At 42.7% G+C, this 15,483-nt stretch overlaps 1 protein-coding gene across 1 annotated transcript in view; it reads left to right on the forward strand.

Moving 5' to 3' along the window:
* FAM124A (family with sequence similarity 124 member A) overlaps positions 1–15,222 on the forward strand; it is a 39,460-nt gene extending 24,238 nt beyond the window's left edge. Inside the window, exons 3-4 of the mRNA XM_042014292.1 lie at positions 1,941–2,680; positions 12,674–15,222. Coding sequence (XP_041870226.1) covers positions 1,941–2,680; positions 12,674–13,471 — 1,538 coding nt within the window. The 3' untranslated portion in view covers positions 13,472–15,222. The remainder of the gene's footprint in view (positions 1–1,940; positions 2,681–12,673) is intronic.
* The last annotated feature ends 261 nt before the right edge of the window (positions 15,223–15,483 follow it).

A 15,483-nucleotide genomic window follows, 5' to 3' on the forward strand; every position in this document is an offset into this window, starting at 1 on the left:
GCCCAGGCTTCTTTCAGAGCTGCAGTCATTTATATGCATAAATATCAAGCCTGTCACTTGTTGCAGGCTTTGATAGTATTTGTGTAACAAAGGAATCAGAGAGAGAAAAAAGCTGAACATCTTCTATTCCAGTCTTAGAAAAAGAATGACTGTGTAGTTATGGTGATTACTTTCTTTCAGGTTTTATTAGGTCACTGTCCTCTGCAATTTGTTTTCTTTCCTGTTCTGCTGTCCAATGTAGAGGACCATGAGAGGACCTACCCCCACACCCCTTTTTCTTTCTCCCACACTGTGACTACCCACAGGGGGTATCTCAAAGAATTACCTGCCAGTAATGATTGCCACAGCAATGCCTCTTGCCACGAGGCACTGTTTTTCTTTTCGCTTCAATTTTTTTTCCTTCCATTAGCCATCTGACAAAGTCACTCCACATCACCCATTTCATGCAGAGATACAAGAACTCTGCTGTAATTGTATTTTTGATTACTTACTTGATTTTTCTTTATCTCCCCTAGGCAAGATGCACTCTTGCTATTTGCTCTGCATACCGTGTCTTTCTGCAGCTTCTAAATTGAGGCCGATGTTATGTGTACCAGTCATCTCTGTCTGCAGAGCTATGCAGCTGCATCTAAATTTTCTCTGGGTCTTGCAGTTATTCTATATTGAAAGACAACTAAAACGCACTACTCGTATAAAGCTGCTTTTCCATTAAAGCAATTGGTGAAGTATCACAAGAATGTTGTTCCAATGCCAGGAGGGAGAAGGGAGAGGTTTGTACTGATTGCTAATAGGAGGGGAAATAGCCTTTGAGACAATCCCCTTATTAAATGTGATCTGCACAATGAAAAGCTTGGGAAGCCTTTCTAAGGCTTCTCACATTTAGGCTTTGTGCCCAAGTTCAGGGTCTCAGACATGGAGGTGGTTTCAGAATACCACACAGGGGGAACCATTTCAGCAAAAATATCAAGGTTACATGATTAATTTATTAAACTGTCTGGGATCACCGTGCCTCTTTATTGGCATGTAACTCCAGCAGAACAGAAGTAACAATTTCTCCCCAGACCTCCAACCAGCCATTGCTCTGCTGGGCTATCAGAGAAGTTTCAGGGACACAGATAGAGCCCCTGTGAACATTGCCAAGGCTAAGTAAAGGTTTCTTTTTTCCCCCTGAGTAAGTGTAATTTTTTTGCGCCTCCTCCCTTTAAAAGTCTTCCTTAATCTTAAGAAAACCTTGAAGCAGTAGTATTACAGTCTTGATAGTCTGAAGATACAACCAGTGCAGGATTTGTAGGGACAAGTAATATATTTTCCTAAAGAAGGACCTGTGTACCTGGAGGCTTGTCTGCTTTTTTTTTTACCTGCTGTATCAGTTGGTCTAATAAAAGATATTTCCTTTCCCTACAAACATTGCCTTACTTATTAGAACAGTTGCCTCCAGGATACAAAACACTTAACTGTGTGTAAAACTCCAGTGTCAGGGTGATAGAGTGGAGTTCAGTGGTGTGATTTCCATGCCCTGAGCCAACTGGCAAAAATGGAAACAAGGTGGGATGAAGACTCTCCACCCTTATCATTCTGCACATCATTAATGTCCCTTATAACCCCACTGTTGGTCAGTATTTTTGTTTTTCCTACCTCTCAACTGTATGGAACAGCTCTTTCTTACACAGAAATGCACGTCAAGTAGCATCTTTTGGATGCTATCTCAGAGAAACAGCAGCTCTTACGGCATGCTTGATGAAACTTTTCTCTGGCTTCTGATTATTTTCCTGGATGCGATATCGCTGTACTTTCTTTTTGTTTGTTTACTACAAGGGAGCTTCAGAGAGATGGAAAACAAAAAAGCCCACTGTGGCTGAGTAGACTGTTTCTCCTTTAAGGATCACCTAAGTGTTGTCAACTTGGTTGCAAATCTTAAAGGACTTTTTTTAATATTTCAGGTGAACTTTCTGTGGAAGGCATACAAGACCCATTCCTTGTTAGTGTACATATTATCACAGACCCAGGTGAATCCAAGACACTTCAGCAGGCCATCGATAAGCTTCTAGCCTGGATCCATCCAGACCTGCAGCTGTTTCGGGTCTCAGAAAGACGAGCGCCCAGGAAGCGCAGGAAGCCGGTGAAGGCTGGTGTTTCTCAGCCAGCCCTTGCTGTCATTCTGTTCCTGCAGGAGGAGTATGGAGAAGAACCGATCTTGCAGCTCCATGAAACTTTTCAGCGGCCACCATGGCATTACCACCACACAGAGCTAATGCATGGGAAATTCCTCCCTTACATGCCATGCAGCCAAGACTTCTACACTTTGGCTCCAGAGACTCCTCTCTGGGCCATTCGCCCAGTGCACTACGGGAAGGAAATGATCCGCTTCACCATATACTGTAGGAATGAAAATTTTGTGGACATCTTGAAATTGTATGAGTTAATATTGAAAAGACCAATGTGTCAGAAAAAAGCAGACTTCTGTGTTTTTCCTGTCTATTCTAACATGGAAATAGACATTCAGTTTTCTTTAAAAAAACTCCCAAAGGGCCAGGTGCCAGTGAGGACAGAGTCAGCCGTGCTGGAGTTCAGAGTAAAAGATGTGGGGCAGCTTGTGCCTCTCTTGCCCAACCCTTGCAGCCCCATCAGCGAAGGCAGGTGGCAGACAGAAGACCACGATGGAAATAGGATCCTTTTGCAGGTAAGCTCAGTACACAGGGAAATGGAAGCACATTTCTTAGTTTTGTTCAGGAAAGCTTAACCTGCATTGACAGTTGCCTTTTTTTTTGTTGGTTGGTTGGTTGGTTTTTTTGTTCTATCCTTGGAGAAAGGGACAGGACAATACAGCTGAAGAAAGAACTTGAAACCCCTTGCTGTGTTATGTAACTGATCACAAAAGCAGTGTTATGCAGATATCAGTTCAACCTCAGTTTATGCTAAGAGTGATGTGAGATGAGATGAGATGAGATAGCTGTTTAAAAAAATGAGGACAGAAGGAATTACGAGCCCAAGTGGAGAAATCATGGCTGGTGAGTGTAGTTTTATAAGAAGTATGGGCACAGAACTGACAGGGAGTTTTAAAATAGCCCTCAGTTATGAGGCTTTCATGGAAGACAAGCAAAACTCCTGATGGTACTCATTATTTTCTAGCATCACTGGGTGACAAACTGCATCTCTCTTTTGCACAGTGATTATCAGGATGAAGAGAGAGGTGATGAAGGAAAAGAAATGTGCCCTGAAGAGCAGACTGAGAGACATTCCCACAGACTCTCTTTTTGAACTAATCTCAAGTGCTCATATCCGAATGCTGAGAGTTTGTTTGTTAGGACATCTGTAGGCACCATATCTGGGCAATATATCAGCATGCTCTGCTCCACCACACCACATCCAAGGGAGATTAAAGGATAAGCAGCAAGCTCTTAATAGCTGCCTGCCCTCCATAGGGGTATCTGTGGCAATCCAGAGCCAGGTTAATGTGCATTTTTGCACTGCAGAGTTGTTTATTGCTGCTTACATTCAAATCAAGGAACACAGTCCCTCACCTTTACGAGGCTATTGTTCAGAATTCAAAGGGTTTTCTTTTGGAGTGGATTTCATTCATGTGGCTTGTCCAGTTGTCTGACCTTGTTGCTGTGGAAGAAGCATTGTGGGTGCCATCCTTCCACTGTACAGACTTCCCAGCATGCAGAGGGGTGTGTACAACCCTCTGTAGCACAGTGCCCCTGGGTTTGTAGTTCCTCAGACTGAAAATCCAGGTACACAGGACATCTGTGCTCTGGTGAGTCACATCCAGGACGTAATGGAACCTTTTGATGCTGCTTTGCAGATGCCACCCTCAGAGAAATCACATGCCAGAGCTAAATAACACATGTAAAGAGCTGAGAAGGGCAGCTTCCTTGCCCATCTGGCAAGACACCAATTTGTCAGGGTTACAGATTGCGCTTCAATAATTTCTGTGTTAGCCTGAGATAAGTTACAAAATGAAGCTGACGGGAGTCATCACCAAACTTATACACAGCAACCACTGTCACTTATGTCCTCTTTTCCCTGTTCTTTCTCAGAAGGTTTCGCTATGTGGTATAACTTTGGTTTATAGGACCTTACACCGTTTTCAAGTAAATTGAAGGGAAGGGTAAAAACAAAAAATAGGGCTTTTAAATAGGGCTTCTGGTTTAAACCCAGCAAATTTTCAGAAGTAACAAGTGCTAGGCAGTACAGAGGTAAAGTGAGACTTGCTGAGCAAAGGAAATCAGAATAAGATTTTAGCCATATGTACAAAAAGAGAAGAGCAGAAACTGCCTAAGTATGGCCTGCAAGTACAATTGATCTTCATTTCTGTTTTCTGTGAGGACGATGATTCTGAACAGGAGGACAAAATGGCAAATGAGAATGAAGTTGCAGAAACGGAATTCATCACTTTGGAAATGTGGTGAAGCAAAAGAAGTTTAATATGTGCAAAGTGGAGGGAAACAGAAACTTTGGATCTAACTTATGCCATTGTAAAGTCATAAAACTAGGTCCTGGTATATAGGTTTTAAGCAAGTCTGTACAATCAGAAGTGGAGCTGTACAGCTAAATCACAGGGAAGATACCTTGTTACTCAGATACCTACAGCCACCAGTGCAACATGACGATGAAAAGAAAATTGCCATCTCTGGTGTGTCAGAGTTACTATTCTGTAGGAAGCATGGGAAGTGTTTGTGCCATTGCACAGGGTCCCAAGGGCCTCACCTGTCTTCAGCTCTGGACTCCAGAAGGGTGACCTCAGAAAGGTGCAAGGACAGGGGAGGGCTCTCACCCTGTGCAGAGGAATGAAGAGACTGTCTTACAATGGGAAGCTGGTAGAGTAGGGTCACCTGAGCCCAACCAAAGTAAGTCTGAAGGGAGCTCTGACTGGAAGACAGACCACAAGGTAAACAGCAGGAACAGGAGAAGGCTGTTTCACTAAATGACTGTTCTGACACAGGAACAAGAACTTACCAATAAATAGATTTTAGTACATATTGATAGCTAATTACAGAACAGCCACCCAGCAGGTGCAAGCAGGTTAATACCTTAATTAAAGGCAGGATGGTCACTTAGGGAGAGGAGATGATAGAGCATGGGTTATAGGAAACACCAGATTTGGTGATCCACAGACTCCTCGTATTCTTTTCATTCATTCTAATTTCAAAACAATTATAGTATCTAACCCCTGAAAGTAACAGGACTACATTTTGACTTCTCACAGAGAATTGCTATTAGCAGTATTATCCATGCCACAGCATTGACAGTAACTTTCATGTCTTTCCAGTTATATAAGCTTAAACAATGACCTCTCAGTATTTTTCAGCCTGCATATCATATCAGTTGGTACTTACTAATCATCAGAATGTTTTTGTTTACTTTATACAGATATTGCACCTTTTAAAAATTATACTTGTACCAAAAATGGTAGATTGATATCCCTATTAAATTGCAGGCAGAGCTTGAGGTTTGAGTATTCTTCCATGTTTAGGCTAACGAGATGTGACCTCTTGCTTTTCTTGACAGGGACTTGGATACTTGCCAGACAGATTGATCCATGTTCTTAATCCATTTTGCAAATGCAATTATCAAGGGGCTTAGATAAAGTCAGTTCAAGAGAAAACAAAGTTATTCATGGGTAAGATAAATCTGTTTAATGCCAAGAAACTATTCCTTCATTTGCAGGCAAGCCCTTCAGAATTATTTTGTCACAGTAGCTTTTACACGTTGGCAAATTGGTCTGAGGGTGCAGCTATGTAACAGCTGAGGCAAAGGGTTCACTGGAGCAGGAGCAAGGCTTAGGAACATGATTGCATCCTGTGGGAAGACACCCACAGTGCTTCACCAGAGCTAAGCCCGGAAGCAGGAGCTCTGGGGAGCGCTTACCAGAGCAGTGGGAAGAATATGTAAATAATGTAGCTAAGAATTTACCATGTACTGGTATACTGAATATACTGCCGGATTTGTAGGTCTTGTCCAGATTCTTGGCTGCCTCTGGGCGTAATCCACACAGAGACAGATGAAGTGCTAATGAACTTGCACTCCTGGCAGTGCAATGTGGGAAGCAGGAAAGGTTAATTACTGATTGGACTGGCTTGGCCATGCACGTTTTTGAAGCAAGGATAGTGAGCAGAGAGTACAAAGTGCACAGATGGCTTCTTTAAATTATGAGAACATCTCTGGATTGGGTAGGAAAAGTAAAATAATATTTTGGCAGGATTTCCTAGCCACTCTGCCTGAGATGGAACATGCAGACATACCCAGGAGGAGGATGGACAGCAGTAAAATTAGTATCTTGCCTAGGTAGAGACTCAGCACTTAAGCATAGGACCTGCTGCTGTTTTACATGCCAGAGAGGTTCTGTGCAGTTTATGAGGTGGCTGTTTTCTGCCTAGTGTTGCTTTATAAGGCATCCTTGAAATAACACTGTAAATGTTAGCAGATCACAGCTTATGAGGAGGTAGAGGGATTCTTTTTTTAGCTGATTTGCTGAATTAATCGGCCAATGTTCTTATCTGTACAGGGCAACTGTAATCTTGAGTTGAGAAGTGGTATCGTGTTTTAGGAGCAGAGGTAGTGGCACAGCTGAAGCAAGGAGCTGCCACAAGAGGACTTAGACAAAGCAGAAAATACCTTGTCTTAGATATATGGGCATGGGTGGATGTTACTGAGCTGATGAGGTCAAAATAAATACAAGATATGAGGATTGGAGAAAGCTTTTCTTCCCCAGCCCCAGCTGAGACTAAAAGAAACATTTTACTCTCCTGTGCAGCATGAAGAATGGTTTGCCCTCAAATTTATCTTGGCCAAGGAGAGGCAAATCTTGGAGTCTCAGGGTCTAGTTGTTTTTCCATTGAGAGCTTTAGGACATGGATTGGTGTGGTCATGGTTGCACGTACTTCAGCTGACCCACCAAACCATTCCAGACTTCACCTAGCTCTGCCTTTCCTGTCCACCACAAGGCAGTGTTGCTTCTCCTTCCCCTGTTTTCCAGTTGGCCATCAATGCTTGATGGCTGTCTAGCATTCATATGACCTTGATCAAGTGTGTAAATATTCTAGAAGCCTTAGTCAATCTGCCATCATTTTAGGTATGGGGCCTGGACTTTGTGGCACCTCTGTCATGTCCCTGATGGAAGCATAGAGTTATTTAGTATCCTGAAAACGGAAATGCTTTAGTCTGCCCAAAGTGTCAACATGCTCTGTAAAGAAATGGCTTAAATGATTTGTAAAATGTTTAACAAAGGTCAGACTGGGTGATACAATGTACACCTGTAGTCTTAAATGCAGTGAAATCATCTCACCCCTGTTACTCAAAGCATCACAAAGAACAGACTCTGGGAGATAAAGGAAAGAAAATGCAGTCCCACTCCCACAGACTGGAGTACCTACAGTTAGATACAAGTGGAAAAGAGAAAGAAAGGCAACTGAAGCAGAGTCAGAGAAGGCAAAAGGACAAAAACAGGCAAAGAAAGGGTACTTTTGTGGAGAACTCTTTCGTCTGCAGGAAGGAAAATGGAGGTAAGAAAAACCTTTAAGCTTGCTGAATTAATAGTGCAGATAGAGCAGAATTGAGTACAAAGAGGAAGAAAGGAAATAAAAGCATCCACTGGTTCAGGTTGCCCAGAGAAATTGTGAATGTCCCATCCCTGGAAGTGTGCAAGGCCAGGCTGGATTGGGCTTTGAGCAGCCTGGTCTAGTAGAAGGTGTCCCAGCCCATGGCAGGGGTTTGGAGCTATACAATCTTTAAAGCCTCTTCCAATCTAAACCATTCTATATCTTACAACAAGCAAGGATGCGTACAGGGCACCTTTACAAAAATTATATTAATTTCCTATGAAATTGGTGGAAAGGACACACTTTTGGAGCAAAAATCAGCTCAGTCAAGGGAGGTACCTTAAGCTGATATAATTAATCTGTAAATCTAATACTAGTCTCCTTTTTTTCAAAGTATTTTTGTCTATTCTTCCTTTCCTTTTTGTGACATAGGTGTTTGGTTGTTCTTAATGCTAATGGCTGGGTTTTGGGGGAGCACAGAGAATCAGTCACTAACTCATATGAGAGATTTTTAACTTGTTTTTCTTCAACCTAAGGTACTTTATCTTTTCTGTTAGTCCAGTTAAGTTCCATGGCATTCTAGGATCTCCTGTGACTCTTTACACCCAGCAAAAATTCTTGAGAATAAATAGGTTTTGTGCTACAAAGCACTCAAATTTTCTAGTTTTGTAAACACACTACAAGCCACTTTTTTCAAAGAGATTCCATTTTAAATCAAATGTGTGCATTTTGCCTTTTTGGTATGCTGTGCTTCTGACTACATTTTGCCTTTCAAGTAAGAGTTATTATGATGCTACTGAGGACTAATCACTGCGACTTTTTCTTGTGTTGATTTTTTTTTTCCTGGATCAATTCCTCTGGTTTTAATACAATTAAACAAACACCATCGCACTCCTGTTGAGCAAGGCAGGCAAAATCTGGGCTCGAGATGGTGATGTCATTGCTGTGCTGGCTGGGTCCTGACCTCAGCAAAGCCTTGCTGGCAGTTCTTAATGCAGATAATGCTTAAGGAGATCTCTATCTGCTTTCTTAAAAAGCATATAACTTAAAATAGACTGCAGCAGCACTCATGGATTTTTTCTGTTTGGTCTCAACAGCCCAAATTGAAAGTGCACTTCTGAAAGGTTTGCCCCAAGTTGTTTATGGCATTCCCGGATATTCATCATGAAATTCTTCTGCAGCCCATTGTAAAACACAAAGACTCTAAATCCCTCCAGGCTTCACAAAGATTTGTGCAGAGATTATAAATGAGCAGCAGATTAGCGCCAGATGAAAAAATGTGTTCTGTGAGAGAGCTAATCTGTTCAGTCAGTGGCCGGGTTTGCTGCGCATCTTTGTGGCAAGGTCTGACAAATCTACCTCCCTGCGTTTGGAGTTTGGATCAAAATCAACGTGTCACTTTGGATCGTGTTTTTGTCCTCTCAGATGACTGACGCCCTCTCTGGCATCTCTCTGGTGCTTGTGCCTGTTACAGGCAGCATGGCTGTACCAGGCAGGGCTCTGCCAGGCAGCAGGGAGGCAACAGGCAATGCCGAGAGCGTTAGCAAGCTCTGAGAAGGCTGATGATGAGGACTTGGAGAAAAGAATTCAGAAAAGATGCAACTGTTTTTAAAGGCAATGGCAGGATTAAGGAGGCAGAGAAGCCTCCTCAGAAAAGTGAAGAGGAGCGGTCACATGAGCGCACAGGCTGCGTGCAGCACTTGGTGTGCTGTGCCAGGGTGGCACAGGAGAGCACAGTCAATGGCCTTGGCTGGAACTAGGAGCTAGTTTTGCCTGACTTTTAATCCTGGCTAAATAATTGAATCCTCTCTGTGATCTCTGGCAAGTTAGAGAATGCAGATATAGAAAAGTCTTATTAGTCCACATAATCCAGTTCTCTACAATGCAGGATTAGCCTGTAATCTTTATTCACTAGTATTTCATGGGATGGAGCTTCTGACATGGTCCCTGTAGTACAGTGTTCTACCTGTAGTACACTACTGCTGCTTGTACTGTCTGGTGTTCTCACAGCCAGGAAAGTCGTCGGTTACATTGCTTTAAGATGAAAGTATTAAAATAATATCTCCCCATTATTCCCCATTTCTGCCCATATAATGAAGAGCAGCATTGGAAAATAGGTCTTCTAAATCTTAGCTCATCTAAAAAAAAATTATCAAAGTGAGCAGTTCCTCCTATAAACAGAGCTGTTCAGAAATAAGCTGTATTAGAGATGTCACTTGACCTGCCCTGCAGGCAGGCATTCTGGGGGCAGGCTGTGCTTGCTCCCTTCTCCTCACCATCCACCGTTACCTCCTGCCAGGCCAACTGGACTTGACCAGGAGCTTTGACCCAGGAGCAAGATTAACAGCAAATACCTTGTATAAAATGAAATGCCTCTGTCTGTCTGCAGGAACATTAAAAGAACTAGGAAAAAAAAGTTTAAAATAGCAAAACCCTAAAAGTAATGTCATACCTAAAGTAGATTGTCAGCTACAGTCTGTGTTCTGACTGTAGTTGATGGGTGTCTACTCAGTACAGCCCAAGGACACAGAAAGCTATTCAGCTAACCAACCAGACACAAGAATTTTTTCAGGGAAAGTTGAATTGTTCTCCAGACCCCACTGGCTGTATTAACTGGACAGCTAAATCCTATTCACGATGTCTTTGGGCTCTGCCTGACAAAGGTGTGGTAGACAGGTGGTACAGCCTGCACGAGGTAAAGGCAAGGCTTTTGTACTGGCCCCAGAACTCTCTGCAGTGCAAGGACAGATCTATTCCCAAAAGCCTTATGTTTTCAGCTGCAGTTTTGTCCAAGTTGCTACCAGTGGTCCCATCCTTTTCACAAACAGGGAGACTGCACTTGCTTGGATCCTTGGTTTCTGTGGATGCTTGATCTGCCAGATTGTCAACTTAAATCTCCAAAAACGCAAGTATAGCATAAAAATAAGATATGGTGAGGCAATCCTTTGTTTTCTTTCTGAGAAGTAGAAATGTTCTGAAGGTGCTTTGGTTGATTCACTGAGCATGGTGGTTGAGTTCATGTAGTGTATCTCAGAGCTACTGCTGAGAAAAAATATTGTACCTTTGGTTAATGCTGACAAAATATAATGAGGAGTGTTTTCTTGGTCAAAAACATCAAAAGAGTGCAGTGACCTGTTTGTGGACTTTCAGCATGTCAAATTCTTTTATCTGCATTATCCAAAAAAGTCTTTTGTTAAGGAACAGCTGGTATTTTCTTCATGGACAAGCCTTTTATCTTGCAGAGTAATTTTTAAACAAACTGGCTCACATATTGCACTAATAAAATAAAGTTATGTGTAGAGGTCCAATGTGATTTCTGGCAATATTGATTTGTTGACAGCTGACTCATTACATTTGACTCTTTTGTCCTCAGTTTCTTCATTCATATAATTCTTTATGACATTAAGGGAAACAGCTTACTATATTACACAGAAATAGGTTATGAATTACCACACCTCATTATATATATATAGTATACATATGTATATTTACTCATCTACAGCATCTAAATGAACTTCTATGGTTTGGCTGTCCTATAATCTCTAGTAAGAGATCATGAATGAGCAAAGCATTTTTTACAGATGTGAAAATCCTTTTTTTGCCCATAAAATCACTTCAATAAAAACCAGAAGATGGCTATGACAGATCTGGGTCACTAAGACAATGTGATGTGCACTAGCAAGATGTTAGAAGCATCAATATATGAGACTGGATACAAAGAACCTCCTTGGTTGCCAAGTCTCAGCTCTTTCTGTCATGTCATATAATCTCTTTGGTAAAATGAACAAGCTCTGTCTTTATCCATTACTTGCCCCAGAAGACTCTTCTTCTGTTGTTATTAGAAACCTTTTATTAGTTTGTGGTTGAGTTTTTTTAATAGATAGTTCATCTTATTTTTTTTTTTCCTGTGGCTCCATCTTTTTCACTTCACAACTATTCTTTTTCACATAGGTGTGATTGGAATCATGTGCAGCATTCTGGATGAGGCTGTAGCAGAGTTGTCCACAGTGCTTTTATAACTCACTTTAGACTGCCCAGTACCATGTTGTCACAGCCTTGTTGCTTTAATAGCAGAAAGAGATCAGGATATCCAGTTCTTTCTCCTCTCTTGTTTCTGACTGACAAGTCCCATAGCTGAGATAATTGTTTATTCTCAAGACTATGGTCTTGCACTTTTTCCCCATTAGTTCCTGTCCCTTTTGGGGCAGAGATCAAGCGCTTTGTATTATGTGAGAAACTCCTGTAAGAAGACTTTTAATTAAACTTTTTGAAAGGGGAATTTCTAAAAGCCTCACTGAAATAAGTGGGAAGGTGAAAAACTTTACGATTTCTCAAGCACAGTTTTGGTTACCCAGCCATCAGTGTCTAATTCCATAGGAAAGCCACCTGGCTCCAGCTCCTTCTTGAGAAGGATGTTGGCTCACCATTTGTCGCAGCTGCTTTCCGTGTTCAAATACTTGAGTATCTGATGGGTAGGCAACTGAATCCTGCCCTAGGACTGAGATTCAGGTCCAGATTTGGATCATAATCATCAGTTTAGGTCTTCAGTCTAGGTGTCTACAAGCAAATTGAATGTGCGTCTGTAGTGTCACTGTGAGATAGTTAATAGAGCTAACTAGGTAAGAAGGAAAGTGTGAAAGAGTTGAAAGAAGTAGTAAATTCCCATTGAGAAGACAGAATGAGCTTGCTTGCTGAAGGCTTTCTGATGTTTCAAAAGAGGACAAAACAAAAAAAAGTAAGGAAGAAATGAGAAATTATAATTATATATTTCTTCTATTTCTTTATTTTTGTTCTTAAGCTATCCACTAAGGTAGTAATGTTGGAAGACAGAATATGAATGAATCTCAACAAGTCAATAGGAAGTGAGAAATTCAAGCTAGTGTAATTCAGCCCACAAGGCAAGGCTTCTCTACCATTTATTCTTGTTGTCTTCAAGGCTCCTTATGTAAATATTTGGGATTTTGGCAGGGTGGTTTGTCTTTGTTATTGCAGTGAAACATTTGCTGCAGGCATACTGACTGAAGTCTGCTTCGTAATTATTTGCAGTAACAACTCAGCAATGGAGACTTAGGGTTGTAAAACTGCCAATTCTGTATTAATGTGATCTTCTTTTCTCCCTCTCCCCGCTGCAGCAAGCACACAGTTGGTGTAGGAAGTCTGCAAAGCAGAAGAAGCAACCGTATCCATCTGTGTCAACAGATTCCCACTTCACCACTCTGCCAGCCTTTCTTCCTCAGAGCCACCGATCTGTCTCTGAACAGCCACAAGAAATGGGTGAAAAAAAGGTACATCACACAAATGGCCTTGGTCATTATCTTGGTTTCTCCCAGCAGGACTTGAGACACAGTGATCAAGGAGACTTCACACGCAGATCCAGGAGTGCCTCCAGCATTTCTTGGTCATTTCAACGAAGCAAGTCTCTGTTCTGCTTGCCCACAGTGAACTCCTCTTCAGCATCAGAGACATTTCATTTCAGTGAACCATTTCAGTTTTTAAATACTGGGTCACCTGCAACCAGGTTAAAAACATGGAAATGCAGCCCCAAGCTGAACATTGATGACTTGGAGGGTGCCCAAGAGACTGATGTGGACACAGGGATGAAGCTGTCCTTCTCAGACCTGTCTGTGGTGTCTGCATACTCTGCCCTTAATGGATTTTGCAGTGAGTTGGAAGACTCTCTTCCATCACAGAAACAAACTGTCAGTAGGGCTAAACAGGCAGCCACCAGTGGAAGGCCTGTATCAGCCATGTGCAATACCTTTGAGTCGGTTGATGGTTCACTGCCTTCTCTTTCAGAATGGTCTTCCAGCTCTTTCATCTCAGCATCTCCCTCCAAGCAGCACAAACAGGCGCTGAGAGCAGCTTCATATTCTCTGGATGATAGTGTTTGCCCAGCTTCGCCAGTTAATGAAGAAGAATTTTACATCTGAGGTTTCTCTATCTTAGACCTTCCGGAGCAAACATGTTCTACTTGTGAATGACAGCAGTTGGGTCCACCTTGAGCTTACAGAAGGTTCCTTTTTGAGGAGAAGGTGATGCAGAAGAGTGTGTTAAGTATTTGAAGAAAATACTCAGCACCCTCTGAGACTGGCATTCTCAAATGGGGGACAGTAAAGCAGTCTGAGATTGCACCCTGTACCTTTGTACTGGAGGATATGATCAGCACAGAGGCTTTTGCACAGCAGTGCAGAAGTTGGTTTTCTGACCAGCCCTTGGACTGGTGGTGAAGGAAATGCTGGAAGAGGCACATAATATTCCATTTTAATTTGGCAGAAAATGAAGAATTTGTGACACCAAACTGCTTTAACTTCTCTGAGAAATTCCTTTAAGAAAGATGGGAGAAGAAAAGGGTCTTACTTCCTTTTCACAGGTTCTAAAGGCAGCTCTAAGCACAGCAGGGCCCAGCAGCACAGCTCCAGTAGGGTCTGGCAAGAAGTTTCTTGTGAGGAAACACTTTCCTTCCAACCTTTGAGAGCTGGCAGTGGTGAGGTGGGGCAGAATCACACAATCGTCAAGGTTGGAAGAGGTCTGATCATCTGAGTCCAGGTGTCAACCTAGCACTACCATAATCACCCCTAAACCATATCCCCAAGTGCCACATCCAGACACCTCTTGAACACTTCCAGAGACTGACCCCACCACCTCACTGGACAATTTATTCTAAGGTCTGACCACCCTTTCAGTGAATAATTTTTTTCTAATATCTAATCTGACCCTCCCCTGGTGCAAGTTAAGGCTGTTTCCTCTCGTCCTATCACTCAAGACATGTCAGAAGAGACTGACCCCCCTCTTCACTGCAGCCTCCTTTCTGGTAGTTGTAGAGATCAGTGAGGTAACCCTTGAGCCTCCTTTGCTCCAAACTAAACAATCCCAGTTCCCTCAGCTGTTCCTTATCAGACATTTGCTCCAAACCCTTCACCAGCTCTGTTGCCCTTCTCTGGACATGCTCCAGCACCTCATTGTCCTTCCTGAATTGTGGGGCCTGGAACCAGACACAGGACTCAAAGTGCAGCTATCACCAGTGCCAAGTACAGGGGTCAATCACTGCCCTGGTCCTGCTGGCCACACTGCTGCTGATACAAACCAGGATGCCATTGGCCTTCTTGGCCACCTGGGCACATTGCTGGATCATGTTCAGCTGGCTGTGGAACAGCCCCTCCAGATCCTTTTCCAGCCACTCTTCCCCCAGCCTGTAGCAATGCATGGGATTGTTTTGACCCAAGTGAAGGACCCAGCACTTGGTTCACCTTACTTGACCCCACAAGACTGTTCTCAGCCTATCAATCCAGTCTGTCACAGTCCCTCTACAGGGCCTTCCTGCCTTCCAGCAGATCAACACTCCTGCCTAGCTTGGTGTCATCTGTGAGCTTACTGAGGATGCACTCAATCTGCTCATCCAAATCATCAATGAAGATGTGAAACAGAACTGGCACCAGTACTGAGCCCTGGGGAACACCAGTAGTCACCAGCAACCAGCTGGATTTATTTCTATTTACCAACACTCTCTGGGCCTGGCCATCCAGCCAGTTTTATTCAGTGAAGAGTCCACCCATCCAAGCCATGAGCAGCCAGTCTCTCCAGGACAGTGATGCAGGAGACAGTTTCAAATGCTCTCCTGAAGTCTGGATAGACAACATCCCCAGATTTTCCCTCATCTACTAAGTGGATCACATTGTCATAAAAGGAGATCAGGTTGGTCAAGCAGGACCTGCTTTTCATAAACCCATGCTGGTGATGCCTTATCCTGGTCTTAAAATCAAGAGTCAAACACGGTTAGAAGGGGAAAAGGGATTTTACCTTGGTATTTATTTTAAGGATCCTTAGGTGCACACGTCCAGGTCAAATGCACCAAAATGCACCCCGCAATTCCCCCAAAAGATCTGGTATAACATTATAGGTTTTACTGATTAGCATATCTATCAAAAATTCCCCAATGAGAGGC

The sequence above is a fragment of the Corvus kubaryi genome, unplaced genomic scaffold, assembly GCF_017639235.1.
Source record: "Corvus kubaryi isolate FWS band 111438036 unplaced genomic scaffold, C.kubaryi_AGA036_p1.0 split1-65, whole genome shotgun sequence".
Classification (NCBI taxonomy): Eukaryota; Metazoa; Chordata; class Aves; order Passeriformes; family Corvidae; genus Corvus; species Corvus kubaryi.